The sequence below is a fragment of the Hippoglossus stenolepis genome, chromosome 6 (assembly GCF_022539355.2).
Source record: "Hippoglossus stenolepis isolate QCI-W04-F060 chromosome 6, HSTE1.2, whole genome shotgun sequence".
Classification (NCBI taxonomy): Eukaryota; Metazoa; Chordata; class Actinopteri; order Pleuronectiformes; family Pleuronectidae; genus Hippoglossus; species Hippoglossus stenolepis.
The window spans coordinates 18,526,158-18,541,775 of NC_061488.1; the positions used below are offsets into that span (position 1 = coordinate 18,526,158).

The 15,618-nt window shown below is 41.1% G+C and overlaps 1 protein-coding gene across 2 annotated transcripts; it reads right to left on the minus strand.

The window, feature by feature from the left end:
* Window positions 1–689: 689 nt before the first annotated feature.
* Window positions 690–13,843, minus strand: impdh2 (IMP (inosine 5'-monophosphate) dehydrogenase 2). 2 transcript variants are annotated; one of them, XM_035158698.2, is made up of 15 exons: window positions 13,396–13,843; window positions 9,723–9,771; window positions 9,221–9,322; window positions 8,776–8,850; window positions 8,200–8,406; window positions 7,766–7,853; window positions 7,436–7,635; window positions 6,928–7,018; window positions 6,658–6,753; window positions 5,725–5,796; window positions 3,843–3,986; window positions 3,360–3,504; window positions 2,825–2,968; window positions 1,236–1,319; window positions 690–1,087 (listed from the first exon to the last, which is right to left on the minus strand). In XM_035158698.2, exons 1-15 carry the CDS (start codon window positions 13,491–13,493, stop codon window positions 1,066–1,068), a joined length of 1,617 nt encoding a protein of 538 aa, XP_035014589.1. In that variant the 5' UTR covers window positions 13,494–13,843; the 3' UTR covers window positions 690–1,065. The 2 variants fall into 2 exon arrangements, with proteins under 2 accessions (XP_035014589.1, XP_035014590.1); XM_035158699.2 differs by lacking the exon at window positions 5,725–5,796 and having other exon boundaries at window positions 13,396–13,842.
* Window positions 13,844–15,618: the final 1,775 nt, after the last annotated feature.

Consider the following 15,618-nt stretch of genomic DNA (forward strand, 5'->3'; position numbering starts at 1 on the left):
GAAAAAACAGATAGTATTTTTGTTGGGATAATTACATATTGTTACTAACAATTATATGGAGTGTTCAGTTGCTCGACATGTTAATTCAACCAAGTCTTACTAATGCCATATTAGAGGAATATGTACAAATTCTTGCAGTCATTTGTCAAACATCTCCAAGTATGTTCCCTATAATCGTTAAACAATAAGTAAATATAATAAAATAAAAATTTTAATAATTTTTTAAAAAGCACTTTGTAACCTTTTGTTTAGATAAATGCTATATAAAGTATTAGTTACAGGATATTAACTCCCACCCTGGAGAAGAGCGTTTATGCCTGTGTAAATCCTGCCTTGAAAAATAATCAAATTACGTATTAGCTGTATATAATTTTATCAGTTTGAAATGGCTCCGTTTACGTAGTTTCAGAATATCATGGAGTTGTCACATCTCTAAACAACATGTTAAAGGAAGGGATTTTCTCATCAGAAACTAAATCTCTCGGTTGTTCAGGAGTTTTCTCAGGTGACAGGTTGCAGCTCGTCTTCGGGCTAACATGAGACTCCAGTCTCAGGCATCAGTTTATAATTCTTTCCGTTTTATTACAAACTTTGTAGAATTTTTCAGAAGCAGGAACGCTGCAAAATCTGTCAAAATACATTTAGGTGTAAAACTGCTTTACATTGTAAACAAGATGACAAACAGCAGCTTGTGGAAAAAACAAGAGCTTTATTATTATTGGACAACTTTTTTGCCTTTAGAATGAAAACAGCAGTAAACTGGAGACATGAAGGCATTGGAGGATTCAATCACACATGTACTGATAAATACATAGAAATGCTTAGTTCCCTCCTTCACACACAAACAGATAAAAACACAGACGATGCATAGATGGCACTGGCAGGAAGACCGATGATCCTTGGAAGAGGAGTGTGTGTGACAACTGATCTTTAGAGACGCATTTGTATGAAAAGTTAGTCTGCATGTGTAGAGTATGAAAACGAGAGGGTCTGGCAAGTAGTGTGTTTCAATGTGAGTTTGCATAAATCTTTTGGAAGGATTCCTCATCTTCGGGCTAAACGTCCTCAAAACAGACGCTTCTCGTAGCTGTGGGAGAGAGAGAAGAGATCACATAAATATCCATGATGCTCTCTGAGGTTTCCCATGATGACAGAGCTTTGTGTGGTTTAACTTAAAAGATAATGCAACACAGAACTTGGAGCTGCTTAGTCGAGTTGGTGTAGTGTGTGTGTACCTGTGCATGCTGTGGACTCCACCCTCCATCTGAGCTGATGATGTTCTCCTTTCAAATTTCAGATCTCCAGAGTACATCATGCCTCTGCAAGAGGAAAGAAACACTGTAAAGCCCCTTTTCCACTGGTCAAAAAAATCCACTAACACCCACTAACATCTGGCTTGTGTTTGCAATGGAAATGGATTCAATCAGTATTCACTCCCGGGTCAAATGACTCTGCAGTTTTAATCAGCTCCGATCTGCAGCGATGGAAACGGGACACTGCGGTGAACGTGCTAATTTGGCAAGAAAGAGGTGAGAGAGCTTCTCAGTTTTCAGTGCGACAGTGACGTCAAACATGAGTCACCACGGGGAAAAAGGCAAACTCCTCCACTGGCAATGGAAATAATTCAATCACCTCTTTAGTCGGTTTAACCCTACGTCTAAAAATCCTGCGTATACCGTCTAAAAATCCTGCGTATACCGACTAATGTTGGTGTAAAAGAGGGATTTACATACAAGCTTCATCACAGAAGCATAGTGTGACACAAACACTAACAAGTACTGGCCCACATGTTGACTTCTGTTCTGTAAACCGTAGTCACCATCTTAGCTTCGTGTGTCAGTACAGCTGAAGCTAAAACTCACTAACAACTGGTATCAACAAAATCAGTGATGGTTGTTCAGCCAATCATATCAGAGTATAAATTAGATACTAAAGCAATCAGTTTGATGTTGATGCATAACTTGTCAGTCAAGTTGCAGTTCCATAATAAAACAATAAAAATGTAGTTAAGAATTAGGACTTCAATGAGACAAAAACATGCTGAGTGAGGTGACTGTGACGTCTGACCCTCGAACTCAGTTCATCTAATGAACAACTGTACTGTTCCTGAGATACAGTGGACAAACAACCTGAAAACATGAAGTCTCCATATACAGCTGTTGCCAGCACAGAGGCCGGAATGGCTGTTTTGAATTGTGCTTTCCTTAAGGTCTAGTGTGCACAGCCTAAAATAAAGTATCATATGTAAACTATTGATTGCTCTGACAGCAGTTTTTAGTTTGTTTTTGCTAAATCAAACATTAAAATGGTTTCATTCCAATTGTGTTCTTCAAACAACAACCCCCCCCCCCCTCCAAAAAAGAAATCCTCTCAAATTTACTTTTTGGTCCACATTCATCATTATTTGGATTGGTCCTCAGAGGGCTCAGAAAAACCCACTGTTACACAGGCTGATTTCACACGATTACTTCGTCTCTAGCCTCTTTTCCACTGGTCAATACAGCCACTAACATCTGGCTTTTATCTGCAATGGGAATGAAATGTATCGGCATTCACTCCCGGGTCAAATGACTCTGCGGCAGACATGGGTTTTAATATGCTCTGGCTCCGATCTGCAGTGATGGAAACATGACACCCGGGTGAACTAATTTGGCCGACAGCGAGGCGAGGGAGCCTCAGTTCTCAGTGACTCACTGGGGGAAAAAAACTGAAAGGCCAACTCCTCTACTGGCAAAGGGAAAAAAGTCAATCGCCCTTTTAAGTGGGTTTGCCCACATTTAAATATCAGCCTTAACTGTTGCTGTAAAAGGTGCAATGTGTTTACCTGAGCTGTGTGAGGCTCTTAGAACCGATGTCCTGACAGGAGTGCTGAATGCCGGCCAGCAGGTAGGGAACAAACTTGTGGATGGAACCTTTGTCCTGCACCGCTCCAGAAACACCCTGAGCAACTTTAATCTTATCGCTCTCACTGTGAGGGGAGAGGAAGGAGAGAGAAGTGAGGAGAGTGGTGGGTGTCTTCCAACCAGATGATCTTCTACAAGCTGTGTGCTGCCACCTAGTGGCGAAAAGTGAATAAAATGATTGACTCGAGGTTTTTTTTATTTGCTTTTGAACCCAAACAATTAAAAAGTATTACGCCCGTAAAGTCTGGTACTTGGTCTTTCATTAGCAGTCTCATTGTTCTTCACCAGCTGCTCTGAAAACCACTGAAAATCACATGAGGACGGGTTGTCATTGGGGAAAAACTGACAGAATTGTCTCTTGACTTTACAAAGGTGACAGGAAGAAAATCTCATAGGTTAGGAATGAGTCTCTTGCTTTGTTGTAACTTAACCCGTAGAAGTCCAGATTTTCAATACCTGAAGTATCTGTTCTGGGAGCCCAGGTTTTTGTCCATGGCATCCAAAGAGCCCATTCCACGGTACTTCTTCAGTCTGATGCCGTCAGAGAAGAAATATTCACCAGGAGCTTCACTAGTGGCGGCCAGCAGAGAGCCCATCATCACTGGACGTAGACAGAAAGAAGGTAAATGACTGGATCTTAGTGATGACAACTGAAAGCTTTAAATTAAAAAGGGGAAAAGTAGGACATTGTCTTTTTTGCTCTTTCCTCCTCCCTCTAGTGTAATCGTAGTTTCCCACTGAGCGTCACAAACACCATCATCCAAATCTGAACATCTACAGCTCACATTAAAATCTTGTTTACATGGATTCAAAAATACAACAGACGAAAAAAATTCTATCCTCAAACTAATCCTCATTAATTACATCAGTCTCCTCCGATGTCCAGATATTTAAATCGTAAACTCTTGTACACTGACCCTGAAACACATGTATCCATACCTGTAGATGCTCCCAGTGCCAGAGCTTTGGCGATGTGCCCAACAGTCTGGATGCCGCCATCAGCGATGACGGGCACACCGAAACGACGTGCGTACTCCGATACCTTATAGACAGCTGTGGCCTGGGGTCTGCCGCATGCCAGCACTGGTGGAGGGGAAGAAAGATGATGTGTGTAGCTCAAGAAGTTGGCCAACTTAACTATACATTTATAGATTCATCAGTATTACAGGATATATCGTCTTGCACTATATACACACACACATCAATCCTACCTCTTCCAAAAACAAAACTGAAAGTAACTGTTCATCACACAAAAGGTACAGTTGGCACAGAAAGAATTATAAAGCTCTGGAAACAGGAATTGTATCAAAAACTTCTCGACTGAGTTCAGAGAACAGAACAGAGTTTGGATAGACATGCATGGTTGAAACTCAATGGTTGATGTTTGATAAAAAAAAAAATTTAAAAAAACTGAGCAGCAGCAATGAGCAGACAGGCTGGGAACACGTGCATTCATGTCACGTTGGTTAAACAAATGTGAGAATGAGGAAGTTATACTTGTCACATCAGCAGATAAATCCCCCACACCTTCCTGAGCATAAGGTCCGATTCTCTCAAAAGATGAACTACTATTACAGCACTAAAGACACTTACAGACTTTACAGTAGCTCACAAACATCAATTATTAAGAAAAAAAAAACGATTACCACGGTATAATTCCCGATGGTTAGTATTAAAGTGTGAAAATGAAATCATCATTATAACCATATAATCATAATTGCCGATGTACAACGCGTGTTATTGGAGGATATCACTAGAGGGCACAGTGGGGAAATCTGAAGGTGTCCAAGCTGCTTCTCACTGTTCACATCTCATTTGAGAAATGTATACATCACACCCATGTACAGATTTTGGCACACAGTTGTAGTATAGTTCAAAAATGTGTCACCTTTGAGTGCAACAACCACAGGCATGTGCAGGGTGTGCCACGTGTGCAGTCTGAGAGTTTAAGAAAGACATTAGAGTGGAGCACAAAGGCCTCCATCTTAATCCAACTACTCAAGTCTTGAGGCAAAGCCACCACCTGAAAACACAAGGCTGTCTGATCTCAACCAGCATTAACACCTCTGCTAAACCTCTGTCAGTGACAGACTGATTCACCCGAGGTGTCTGAAGTAGAGGTGTCACAGGTCGTTACATACTGATGTGACCGCCACTGCTCTCACTAGACCACATGCATCAAAGTCTGTGACTAAATTACAAACTCACTCAGGTGGGATTTCATACAACTGAGCAAAACTCTTTTTTGCAATTTTAATATCGTGTATGATTAATCCTGTTTACTCTGTATATCATTGCCATTTTCTGCTGTTTGCTCATTCCAGTGCATAGTTAAGAATGGATGTTAGAAATAGTTGAGATTCAATGGTGGGGGTGGTGGATGTGGGCCAATAAATCAATCCCTGTCAGAGAAGTAGCATAAGAATAAATACAGTGGGTTTGGACTTATACCAGCCACCATCTGACCCATGGTATCTTTTGTTAACCAAAACATACAAGTGGACATTGTTTCTATCGGACGACACCATCCGGACCAGAGAGCAGTAGAGGTCAGTACAGTGGGAGGAGGAAGAACCACATCCACTCGGGATGACTGACGGATTAGTGAGGATGCGGGAACAAGCAAACCCCAAAACCCCAGAACCCCAAAACCCCCACAGCCAGCTCTCAAAAACTAAACAAAAACCCTACGAACACTACCCCCACTACTTCTACCAAAGCAAAGCTGTTAACCAATCAATGCAGCAGGCTGTGAAGTGAAGGGGGGGTGTCACACTGTGATAGTGGAGCCACTGAGAGCCCCAGGGGAGGGCAAACTTACCACTGTATCCCGTAACAGTGGTTGGGGTTTTGGGGCTGTGGAGCTTTATTGCTGGTGGTATACTGGGGGGAGCTGGACATAAAATCCCCCACACACACACACACACACACACACACCATACAAACACAAGGGTGGGAGGTAGGGGTGAGGATTTGAGAGGGGGAAAGCAGAGAGGAGAGATGATCAAAAAAGAGGAGGTAGGTGGAACAATGACAAGATGAAGATGACAGACAAAAATGAAGAAAAACAATAAGCACAAGAAAATGAATAAACAGAAAGGTGAAGAATCAAAAAGCACAGAGACTAACAACACCCATTTATATTCACTATGTCTGGAAAATCAACATAAACTCCATCCTAATTTAAAACATCTCAATCCAAACCCACTTTCAGCACCAAACTCAAAACTATTTTTCTGGGAACAACCCAAACTATGCAATTTAACCAACATTTCTAAACTGTTCAGCTCATCTCTACATAGGGTTAAAATATCAGATCAGTTGATCACAATACCTAAAATTCCTGACTTCCAGAGAGAAATATCAGCCTCCGTACTGAACCACAATCCGACGTAGCTCGTATTCTTTCACAACCTGACTTGTAAAGGCCACAGCAAATCAAAACAAGGTAATCTAAAGACTTCTAGCATCACAAAAAAGTGCATCCAAAGTGTCACAGAGAGCATCAGAGAGAGGGTATAAATCAAAGCGCTCATGTTTCCACCCGAGGCTCCTCATACATGTTACAAGTCAACTGTTTTACACTAAGACAAACTACACAGGATACAACAAGCATTTTTGTGCTACTGTCAAACTGACACTATCGTCTCATCCAAGTCCTCTGGCACATCCAGTAACCACCTTAGAGGCTTTGTCGCTGAGGAGCAGTTAGCAAGGCTGCTGGTGTGTGTTGAGTTGATGATCAGTCACTCACCTTCCTGTGTGATGCAGATGGAGCCGCTGCCCATCCCCACTCTGAGTGCATCTACTCCTGCATCGATGAGGTTCTTCGCCTGAGCTGCAGTCACCACTACGGCAGACAGGGGGAGACAGGGGGAACACAACCTTAGTCAGTTTTGTGGCTACATTCACACTGCTATGTTTTAGTTTAAAAGGTATCACTGTTGCCGTTTACATGAGCTGTCCTAACTACTTGAGTTTTTTTCCCATATATTAGTGTGCAGTTATGTTTAAGTGTAGTTACCATTGCCTCCGATGACCTGTAGGTGGGGGTACTTTTCTTTGATATATTTGATCATGTTTATCTGGTAGATCGAGTTGCCCTGAGATGAGTCCTGGAGGAAGAGAAAAAACACACATCATTACTTCGATCATTTCACAGCTCAGTGTCCAGATAAAAATGAGAAGTTGGCAATAAATGTTCTCCCATCGAGTTTTGATCAAGACCAAGTCTTCATTTCACATGGATTTCCATTAAAAAAAAAGAAGATCATACCTAATTAATGCACTCAGTGGAAGCACATTTAACAGTACACTGAAGCATCACTGATTTTGATCAAGAGCTCACTTCCAGTCTGCTCCCCACCATCAGTTACAGCACTGATTCAACCAGTTTGTATTTGTTTGGGAATAAAAACCAACCAGTGTAACCTGCATCAAAGACTGAAATTGATCCAAATAGAACAATACAAATAACTTGTGCCCTAAACTTCTCCTGTCTTCACTGTAAACAGTTTATAAGTCCTACTTACCAGTACGACCACGTCCACACCGCTCTGCACCAGCAGATCCAGTCGGTACTTGTCATCGTTGTGGGTACCGATGGCAGCACCACACAGCAGCTGTTTACGGGAATCTTTGGAGGCCAGAGGGAAGTCTCTGTTCTTCTTCAAGTCTGTGCGAGCGATGATGGACACCAAGGATCCCTCTTCATTCACTATAGGCAATTTACCTGCAGGAAGAAATCACATAGACTAAACCACTATTGACTAATGCATCTAGTGTGTAGGTTAATCAGTTTTATGTCATACCTTTACATTCCCGATTGAACTTATGAGAAATACATTTAAAACTCTACTCACCTTTCTTACTTCTCTGGAGGATTTCATTGGCTTCTTTCAACGTCACTCCAGCGGGGGCGACCACTAGATCCTCCCGCTTTGTCATCACCTGTGAAGATGGTGACACCAAAACAATGTAAAGGCAGCATTTATTCTTGGAATAATATGTTGTACGTTTCCAAGAATGTGAAAACTTTATATTATTTATTCTGAGTTTTTTTTATGCGTTTGCTTGATTCATAACAATTCACTATAAAATTAATTATGATTCCCTAGCAGTTTAAAAATTCTAATGATCAATGCATCAGCTGTTTGCCAAATGTCAGTTCCTGGATTCCAGAAACTTTTTTTATGCCCATGATTAATCATCATTGTATTACCAATCACTTCTGGCTTTTGGGGAAAACACTGTTCTTTATCTTCACAAAGTACTATTATTTCAAAACTTTGCCCACCTGGCTGAGTGGCAGGTAGTGGTCGTCCTCCTTCAGGAAGTCGATGTCTCTGGAAGAAATGATGCCCACCAGCTTGCCGCCCATTTTGCCGTTGTCTGTGATAGGAATGCCGCAAAAGCCATGGCGAGCCTTGGCCTGGAAGACGTCCTGTACGCTCTCGTTGGGGCTCATCACCACGGGGTCTGTGATGAAGCCCTGCTCATAACGCTGGGGGAGAAAGGGAAGAAATACAGGGATGGGGATGAGGAAGAGAAAAAGGGGTCAGGAGAGGAGCAGTGGTAAAGGAGAAAAATAAATCACTGCCTACAGCAGAGGAGCAAAGGATGCTGGGTAGAAACTATCTTCCATCTACAACCAAACTGACTAAAAGGACCAAACAAAAACAAAAGAGAAGATCATGTGAGATGCAGATAAACAAGAAATAAATAACTTGAGAGTGGGGGGAAAAGCATGACACTGACAAGAGAAAGATGGGAGGCTGAAGGACAGGAAAACAATAGAGTGAAAATAACCAATGATATAACGATAAGTGAGGAGATGAAATGAAAGAAAACAACCACAGATGATCATCATTACCTTCACTTTGCGAACTTCATTCGCCTGAAATTCTGGAGTGCAGTTATGGTGGATGAAACCGATACCACCTGTTAGCTGTGAGGAGACAATATATTAAGAGTTTGTCATGACAGGAACAACTACAATGTCACTCAGTAGAGCTCATACCCTGCCACGGCACAACAGTCCCCTTAAGTTCAATCAAGCTGCAACAGATAGCTCTAAATGTGCCTGATTTTATTTACAAAGCTCTATTAATTATTCCATATTTAAATTTAAATCTCCAACCAACCAATGGCCAGGGACAGAAACATAACATAAGTAGGGCTGTTTTATGCACTCTATTGGATGTATTTTTTTTTTAAACATCCATTCCAATATATGGGAACAGTTACAGCGTTTGAAACTGACCCATTTATTGTTGTGCATATTGAAGCTTTGACAGTGTGCTGTGTGTTTTACTTACTGCCATAGCAATGGCCATGTCGGCCTCTGTGACAGTGTCCATAGGAGAGGAGACAAAGGGGGTCTTCATGGTGATTTGTTTGGTGAGTGCTGATGTCAGGTCCTGGATAAAAGACAGACAATAGAAATGGTGGTTCAGCCTTTTATTCTTCCACTGTGTCATTTGTAATTAAAACTGGACCCTGTCACAGTGGGTGGTGGTGTTGTGTCATATCTTTCCAGGACAATTGAATAAAATTAAACCAATTTTTAACAAATTATATATCAGAGTCAACCATTATGAGATTCCACATTATTTGCTCACATGTTATTTCATGAATTCTGAAGAATACAAAAAGTGAAGGATGAATGAGCGTAAAAAGTGCAAATATCAAACCAACAGTTATCACCATGAAGTGTCTGTATGTGATTATAGCATCTTTAAAACCCTAATTCATAGAATATTTATGCTGATAATTCTCACTCTCACCTAAGTTAAAAACAAAATGTCAATTACAACTCACCACTTGATCTGATGAGAATTCGATGTAACCTGGCAGGATCAGAAAGTCGCTGCAGGAGAGACAAGAAAAGAATAGAAGAGGTTAGACCAGAGGTCCCCAACTGGCAGACTCCTGTCCAAATCCAGACCGCGAGAGCTTTCCATCTGGACCACAACTCTTCTTCACTCCCAAACCTTTTTTGGGGGTTACTTAGTTGGACATTTAATCAGGCATAACGATGCCAGTCCAGTGGACATACGAGTACTTGCTGAGAATACAGTGGATTTTCATAAAAGGCCCTTTACAGATGGGAGCATCGTTAAAGAGTGCATGAATGCTAACGTCCGCTTGCTTAGGCACTTCCTGTGGACTTTTATGAATTTAGCATTGAACAGTGATTAAGAGATTTCAATATATCTCGATATATATTGTGCATCACGATTAGCCTAAAAATATTGCAATATTTATTTTGGGCCATATCGCCAAGCCCTAGCCCACGTACAGCTGCGATTCAGCATTCTCAACACTTAACATTGTTAAGACCAAATCAGGTTCAAGAATGACTGATGGACATTTACATGCCTGTTTGAGAATGGCACTGACTCCATTCCTCCCAAGGTTCAAAATACTAGCAGAGAAAGCTAAAGCCAATTTCTCCCACTGAATTGGGGAAGCAGGCCTACAGACAACAGTCTAAATGTGAATGAACCTATGAAAAGTATCCTTGTTACTTTTTCTTAGTTTTTGCTTCAATCTTTAAGTTGTAGTTAAGCTCAGTTCAAGCTGAAAGAGCACTTTATATGTTTTCCTTTGAGGATGTTACATCTTTATGGATAAAAGGAATGTGACTAAATGTTTATTGCACTGTTTCATGTTTGTCCAGCATAGGCAATTTTGCCAGTGTGTGTTAAAATTATTTTTATTGTTCCAAAAGCAACTTTGTGCAATAAAAATGTTAATTAAACTTATTTAGTCTAGTAAAAAAGCATGAGCCTGTCTTTGTACGGATCTAATAATCCGGACCCCAGAAGGGTAGGAGGGTTGCTTTCTGGACCTCTTGCAATTTCAGTTGAAGACCCCTGGGTGAGCCTTTGGGGTCCTTATAAGACCTGTTCAGCTAAGCAACTTTGAACCTGCCTCAGCCAATCAAAACTGAAGACAGGAAAGATTCAGGTTTCATGGGCTTAAACATACTTAACAAAACGCAACTATGTGTGTCTATAAACAGTGAGCATGTCCAAGAAAATATTTTCCAGTTCAGAAATAGAAGACTGCATTGAAGAAAAAAAAAAAAAAAAAAAAGGGGACTTCAACTACTCAGAGCAGATGAATTTCTTTCTTGGGAATCCTCTGAGAGTCACGTTACAGTGCGAGGGCACATGTAAAATGCAGAGATGCAATAGATGCATGACCATCGTGTTGGCGTCTGAGTCATGGTGCGCACCAAGTGACAGTGAGACCAGACAGAGACCTAAAAGTGAAACGATGTGTCCCAACACGTGTCAGTCATTTACCTATTACTAATGTACTATTAACTAATATACTTTAATGTGCCGCCAGCTGCAAAATCAGTCAGTAAAATCATGGATTGATTGGATCACAGGGCGTTAAGAATATATTTGCTTCGACACTAATGTACATTGGTACTAATAACAGTGCTAAAAACATTTGATTGGCTCATTGCGTTATAGAATTATCAGGTAAATATAACTTTGCTTTACAAACACGAGGAGTAACTCACTTTTCTTAATTTCAGACTTTAGATTAGACCGACATAATGTTGAATAGCAGATATTTGAGTTGCAGGATATCACTGCCATAATACAATCCTTGATGAATTCTTTGACTAATCATCTACAGCAAACTACTGAAAACAGTGAAAAATGTCAGATATATTCTCCAAGAGGCCCAAGTGCCATCTTCAGGCTAAAGGTTCGATTTCACCAACAGGTCTTACCCCAAAAATATTCATTTGAAAAATCACATGAAACTTTCTTTGAGAGGTTATCGGCAGCAATTGTTTTGGCTTTTATCAAGGAATACATCAAAATTCAAAACATTGATCTATGATTAAAATTGAATTAAATCAATTTGTGTGGGTCAACCAATCAACGGACAAATAGCCAAACGTCTCCTGGCTACAGCTTGTAGCCAGATGTAATGTTTTTCCACTTTTTCTCGCTCCCATATCATTTAGACTTGAACCCGTTTTCAACTGCTGGTCACAAGTGTCAAAAACCATGATGAAGTACATCGCATTAAGTTTGCTTTGTTTAGCGCACAGACAAATACCACGCAGGGGCCAAATATAGCCAGGCTCAATGCCGGCCAACATAACAACACAGGCCCGAGTGGGCCGGGACCTAAATATGGGAACAGTATGTGTGCAGAGGAACGTGTCCTAATTTCCTAAAGACTGATGCAAATCACACCGTTGTCTCTTTCGCAACCAGTTAGTTCAGTTATTCGGAACAAGGACAGTGTGTGATTTAAAAGGAAGAAAAGAAATCCCAACTGTGGGTTAAGTTCAAAGCAAAACAAAACTTCACTGATGAATCAGACAATGTGTTCATCAGTTCTTCTGCCAAACAATTTAACTGCCCAGTTGGTGAAGTAGTGGCTCGGATTTCTACAGAGGGGCAATAGATGAACTTTGTCCTCATACTTGAAATTTGACCGTGGATCAACCATGAAACATCTGTTATCATATCTTATAAGCCGATAGAGAAGACAAAAATTGTTTCCATTTCTTCTTATGAATTTCATTCTTCAGGCTGATGATAATTTAAAAAGGCCATGTGTAAGATTTAGGTGAAAGGGATCTATTGGCAGAAATTGTATATAAAAGTATCCTAGTGATGTTTCCACTAGTGTGTTTCATCTAAATTGTACCAATTATTTTCTTTACCCTTGAAAGAGCCCTTTATATTTAAATACTATATATTTACATCGGGAGCAGGTCCTCTCTACGGAGGCCACCATGTTTTTTACAGGAGCCCAGACTGGACAAACTAGACATCTTTTGAGTTTTTATGAAAACTGAAGACTACCACAGGTTCTCTTCCATGTTTGGAAGAGGAGGGTGAGGTGAGGGGTGTTCAGCTGCAACATGACACTTCACCACTAGATCACTACATTCTACACACTGAACCTTTAAAACTTAAGTTAAAATTAAGACACCACTTGAAGCTCTGGTAACTTTTAATGTAAATGTGAGAAGAACACTTGTTGTAAAGATCAGTTTCCTTATCATCAGGTGTACTTATCAGCCTGTGATAGCACTCGTATACTGTCCCTTTACAAGGAGAGTGGCTGAATGTTTCAGTTAAATAATGGATCGATTAATGAGTAACTAAACTGTCTGGTAACATGTCTGTGTGGGAGTTAGCCTGTGTGGTTAAGGTTTCAGTACCGGATAGCCCCTCACTCGTCTGCCTGTGCCATGTGTCTGACGTGTTTTCAGTGTTTACAGAAATGCTGATGTGGGGTTTGTCAGCTAGTAAACAACTTGGTTTGGTGTTAGCCACACCAAGCTAACCTATTGTGATACTTAGCCGGAGGGAGCGGTGCCCACATTCCAGACTTCTAGTGTTAGCACGCTAAGCTAACCCACACAGCAGCGTGTCGGTTAGGAGTTTGGCCGCGTGTAGGTCGGTTAGCTCGGTGCAGAGGGTGGGAGTGGTCGGTTCTTTACTTGTACGTGAGTCCGTCTCCCCCGTTGAACAGCTGCTGTCCCGCTAAACCGTCTTCTGGGACGTAACCGGTCTGCCCGCTGATCAGGTAGTCCGCCATGACGTCCGCCTCCCGGTCCTCTGCTCGGTCCCGGCTGCTGATGGAACCAACTCAACCAGCTGCGATGGCAACACACACACAATCGCGCGCGCACACACACACACACAGGCCCGGGGACAGACACCGACAACTCTGTTCGTCCTCGTCCGTGGCGCTCTCCTCCTCCTCGGTCACTTCACCGTCCTGCTCCGCGCTCCACCGCTGCGGAGACGCTGTCCGCCGCGTGTTACCGGCTGTTACCGTCTGTTGCCGGGGCTGTTTGTTCTCCGGCTGCACGCGCTCGGTACTCACGTTCTGCTGCAGCTCCTCCGTCCACACGTGCGTTACTATCCTGTGACAGCGTTTCCGAGACTGGCGTCACATCCGATCGACACGCCCACTCATTTTGTAATTAGTTCGTGAATGGTTATATTTACATATTATCATACTGTATTTATAATAAAACAATCATGCATAAATAATTATTATAATACAATGAACGTTTGATTGATTAATTGATAATGGCTAAATTCCAGAAAAAGTTAATCATTATCAACCCTAACGATTTTTTGGTTTTTGCAAACCAACATTTAGAAAAACAAACAAAGATGTTGAGTTAACTTTTATTACAAACTCTGAAATCAGTCAGACTTGAGAAGATAGTGGCCTGAAGTTTTGACATTTTTGCTTGGTATTAACTTTTGTGTTTTATCATTAAACAAAATAGTTCAAAATGAATCAGACAATTGTTTAATCTATTGGTCATCAGTTAGTTTCTGTTCTGTACAGATTGGTTTGTGGGGGCTTGGGTAAATAATGAAACTGCCATGTCCACTCAGGGTCAGTAGGGGTCCAATAACAAATCTTTGTTTGTAAAAGAATTAAAATCTAAATTTCTACTTATGTTTTTATAGATTTGTTAATCGTGTTTTGTACTATAGTTTTATACTTCAATAAATGTATTGTTAGCTTGAGGTTGCAAGGACATTGCTGTATACACTCCAGTGTCTTATTTTTATTGATTGCTCGATTAGAAAATACATTTTTATTTGTGTCCGGATTACAGGTGCAGATTTGAAACAGACCGGATCTCAGCACATTCGTGCTGCATAATGTGCACTGTCCCATGTACAAAAATATATTTGGGTTTAAGGACAAGCAGCCAAAATTATGACTTCACATCTTTTACTTTGATTGCAGTTAAAAAATATATGAAGACTCCAAAAAATGCATTATACTTTGCAGGTGTTTTTTAAGGGGTTGGTGAGTTGATGTCAGAAATGCAAAATGTGCCCCATTTGAACAGTTCTCTTATCTTTCAGCACCATGCAGCTGTTTCATGTTAGGAGCCACATGGCTGTTGTGCTTTGGGATAAACATTTGAAGGTGCAGTCCCCCCCACTCCATGCTACTGTGTCATGGTGAAACTGGGTCACTCACATAAGGTTGGGCAGTGCAGTGGGGCAGTTAATACTGTGTTGGCACACTATCACACCTAACTATATTAGGCTGTAGCAGATGCACAGCTGGGACCTGCATGAGACGAGGTGCCAACATGATAATGTCAGAGGTGATGTGGGTCTCTGCAGCATGTGTTCGCACTGCAGTGAGTGTTGAGAAACATAAAAATGATTCTACAGACTTTTATGTAATCCCATTACTTCCTTTAAATTCACTTAAGTCAACCTTCGGACTCCTTTCAACATTTTACATTGATGGTACTCAGTGAGTAATCAATGACAAACTGAGGGTAGGAATAGAGCGTGTCAGCGCACTTCTTTTTTTAATCCACATTTGCAGCAAAGATGCTTGAGACTTAAAAAATAGATAGGTCGTCCCTGTAATCAATGAGCAGCACGAGTACTTATAGGGCTCGGCTGTATAATTGAAAATGTCACATTAGTGTAATACCAGAATAGAGCTCAGTGTAGTGTATACCCCCGCCAAGACCCTATAGTCCCCCTATGAAACCATTTTGATCTGCACCTAATTGCACACATATGAATATCTTTCCCCTTAACATGCCTCTCTTTGTTAAAGTGAAAAATAAAAAAACGTATCCAGATTTGCACCAATTTAATGGGTTCTTCTCTGATCCACACCACATCCTTCCAGCATGTTTTGTATTAATCTGTCCAGTAGTTTC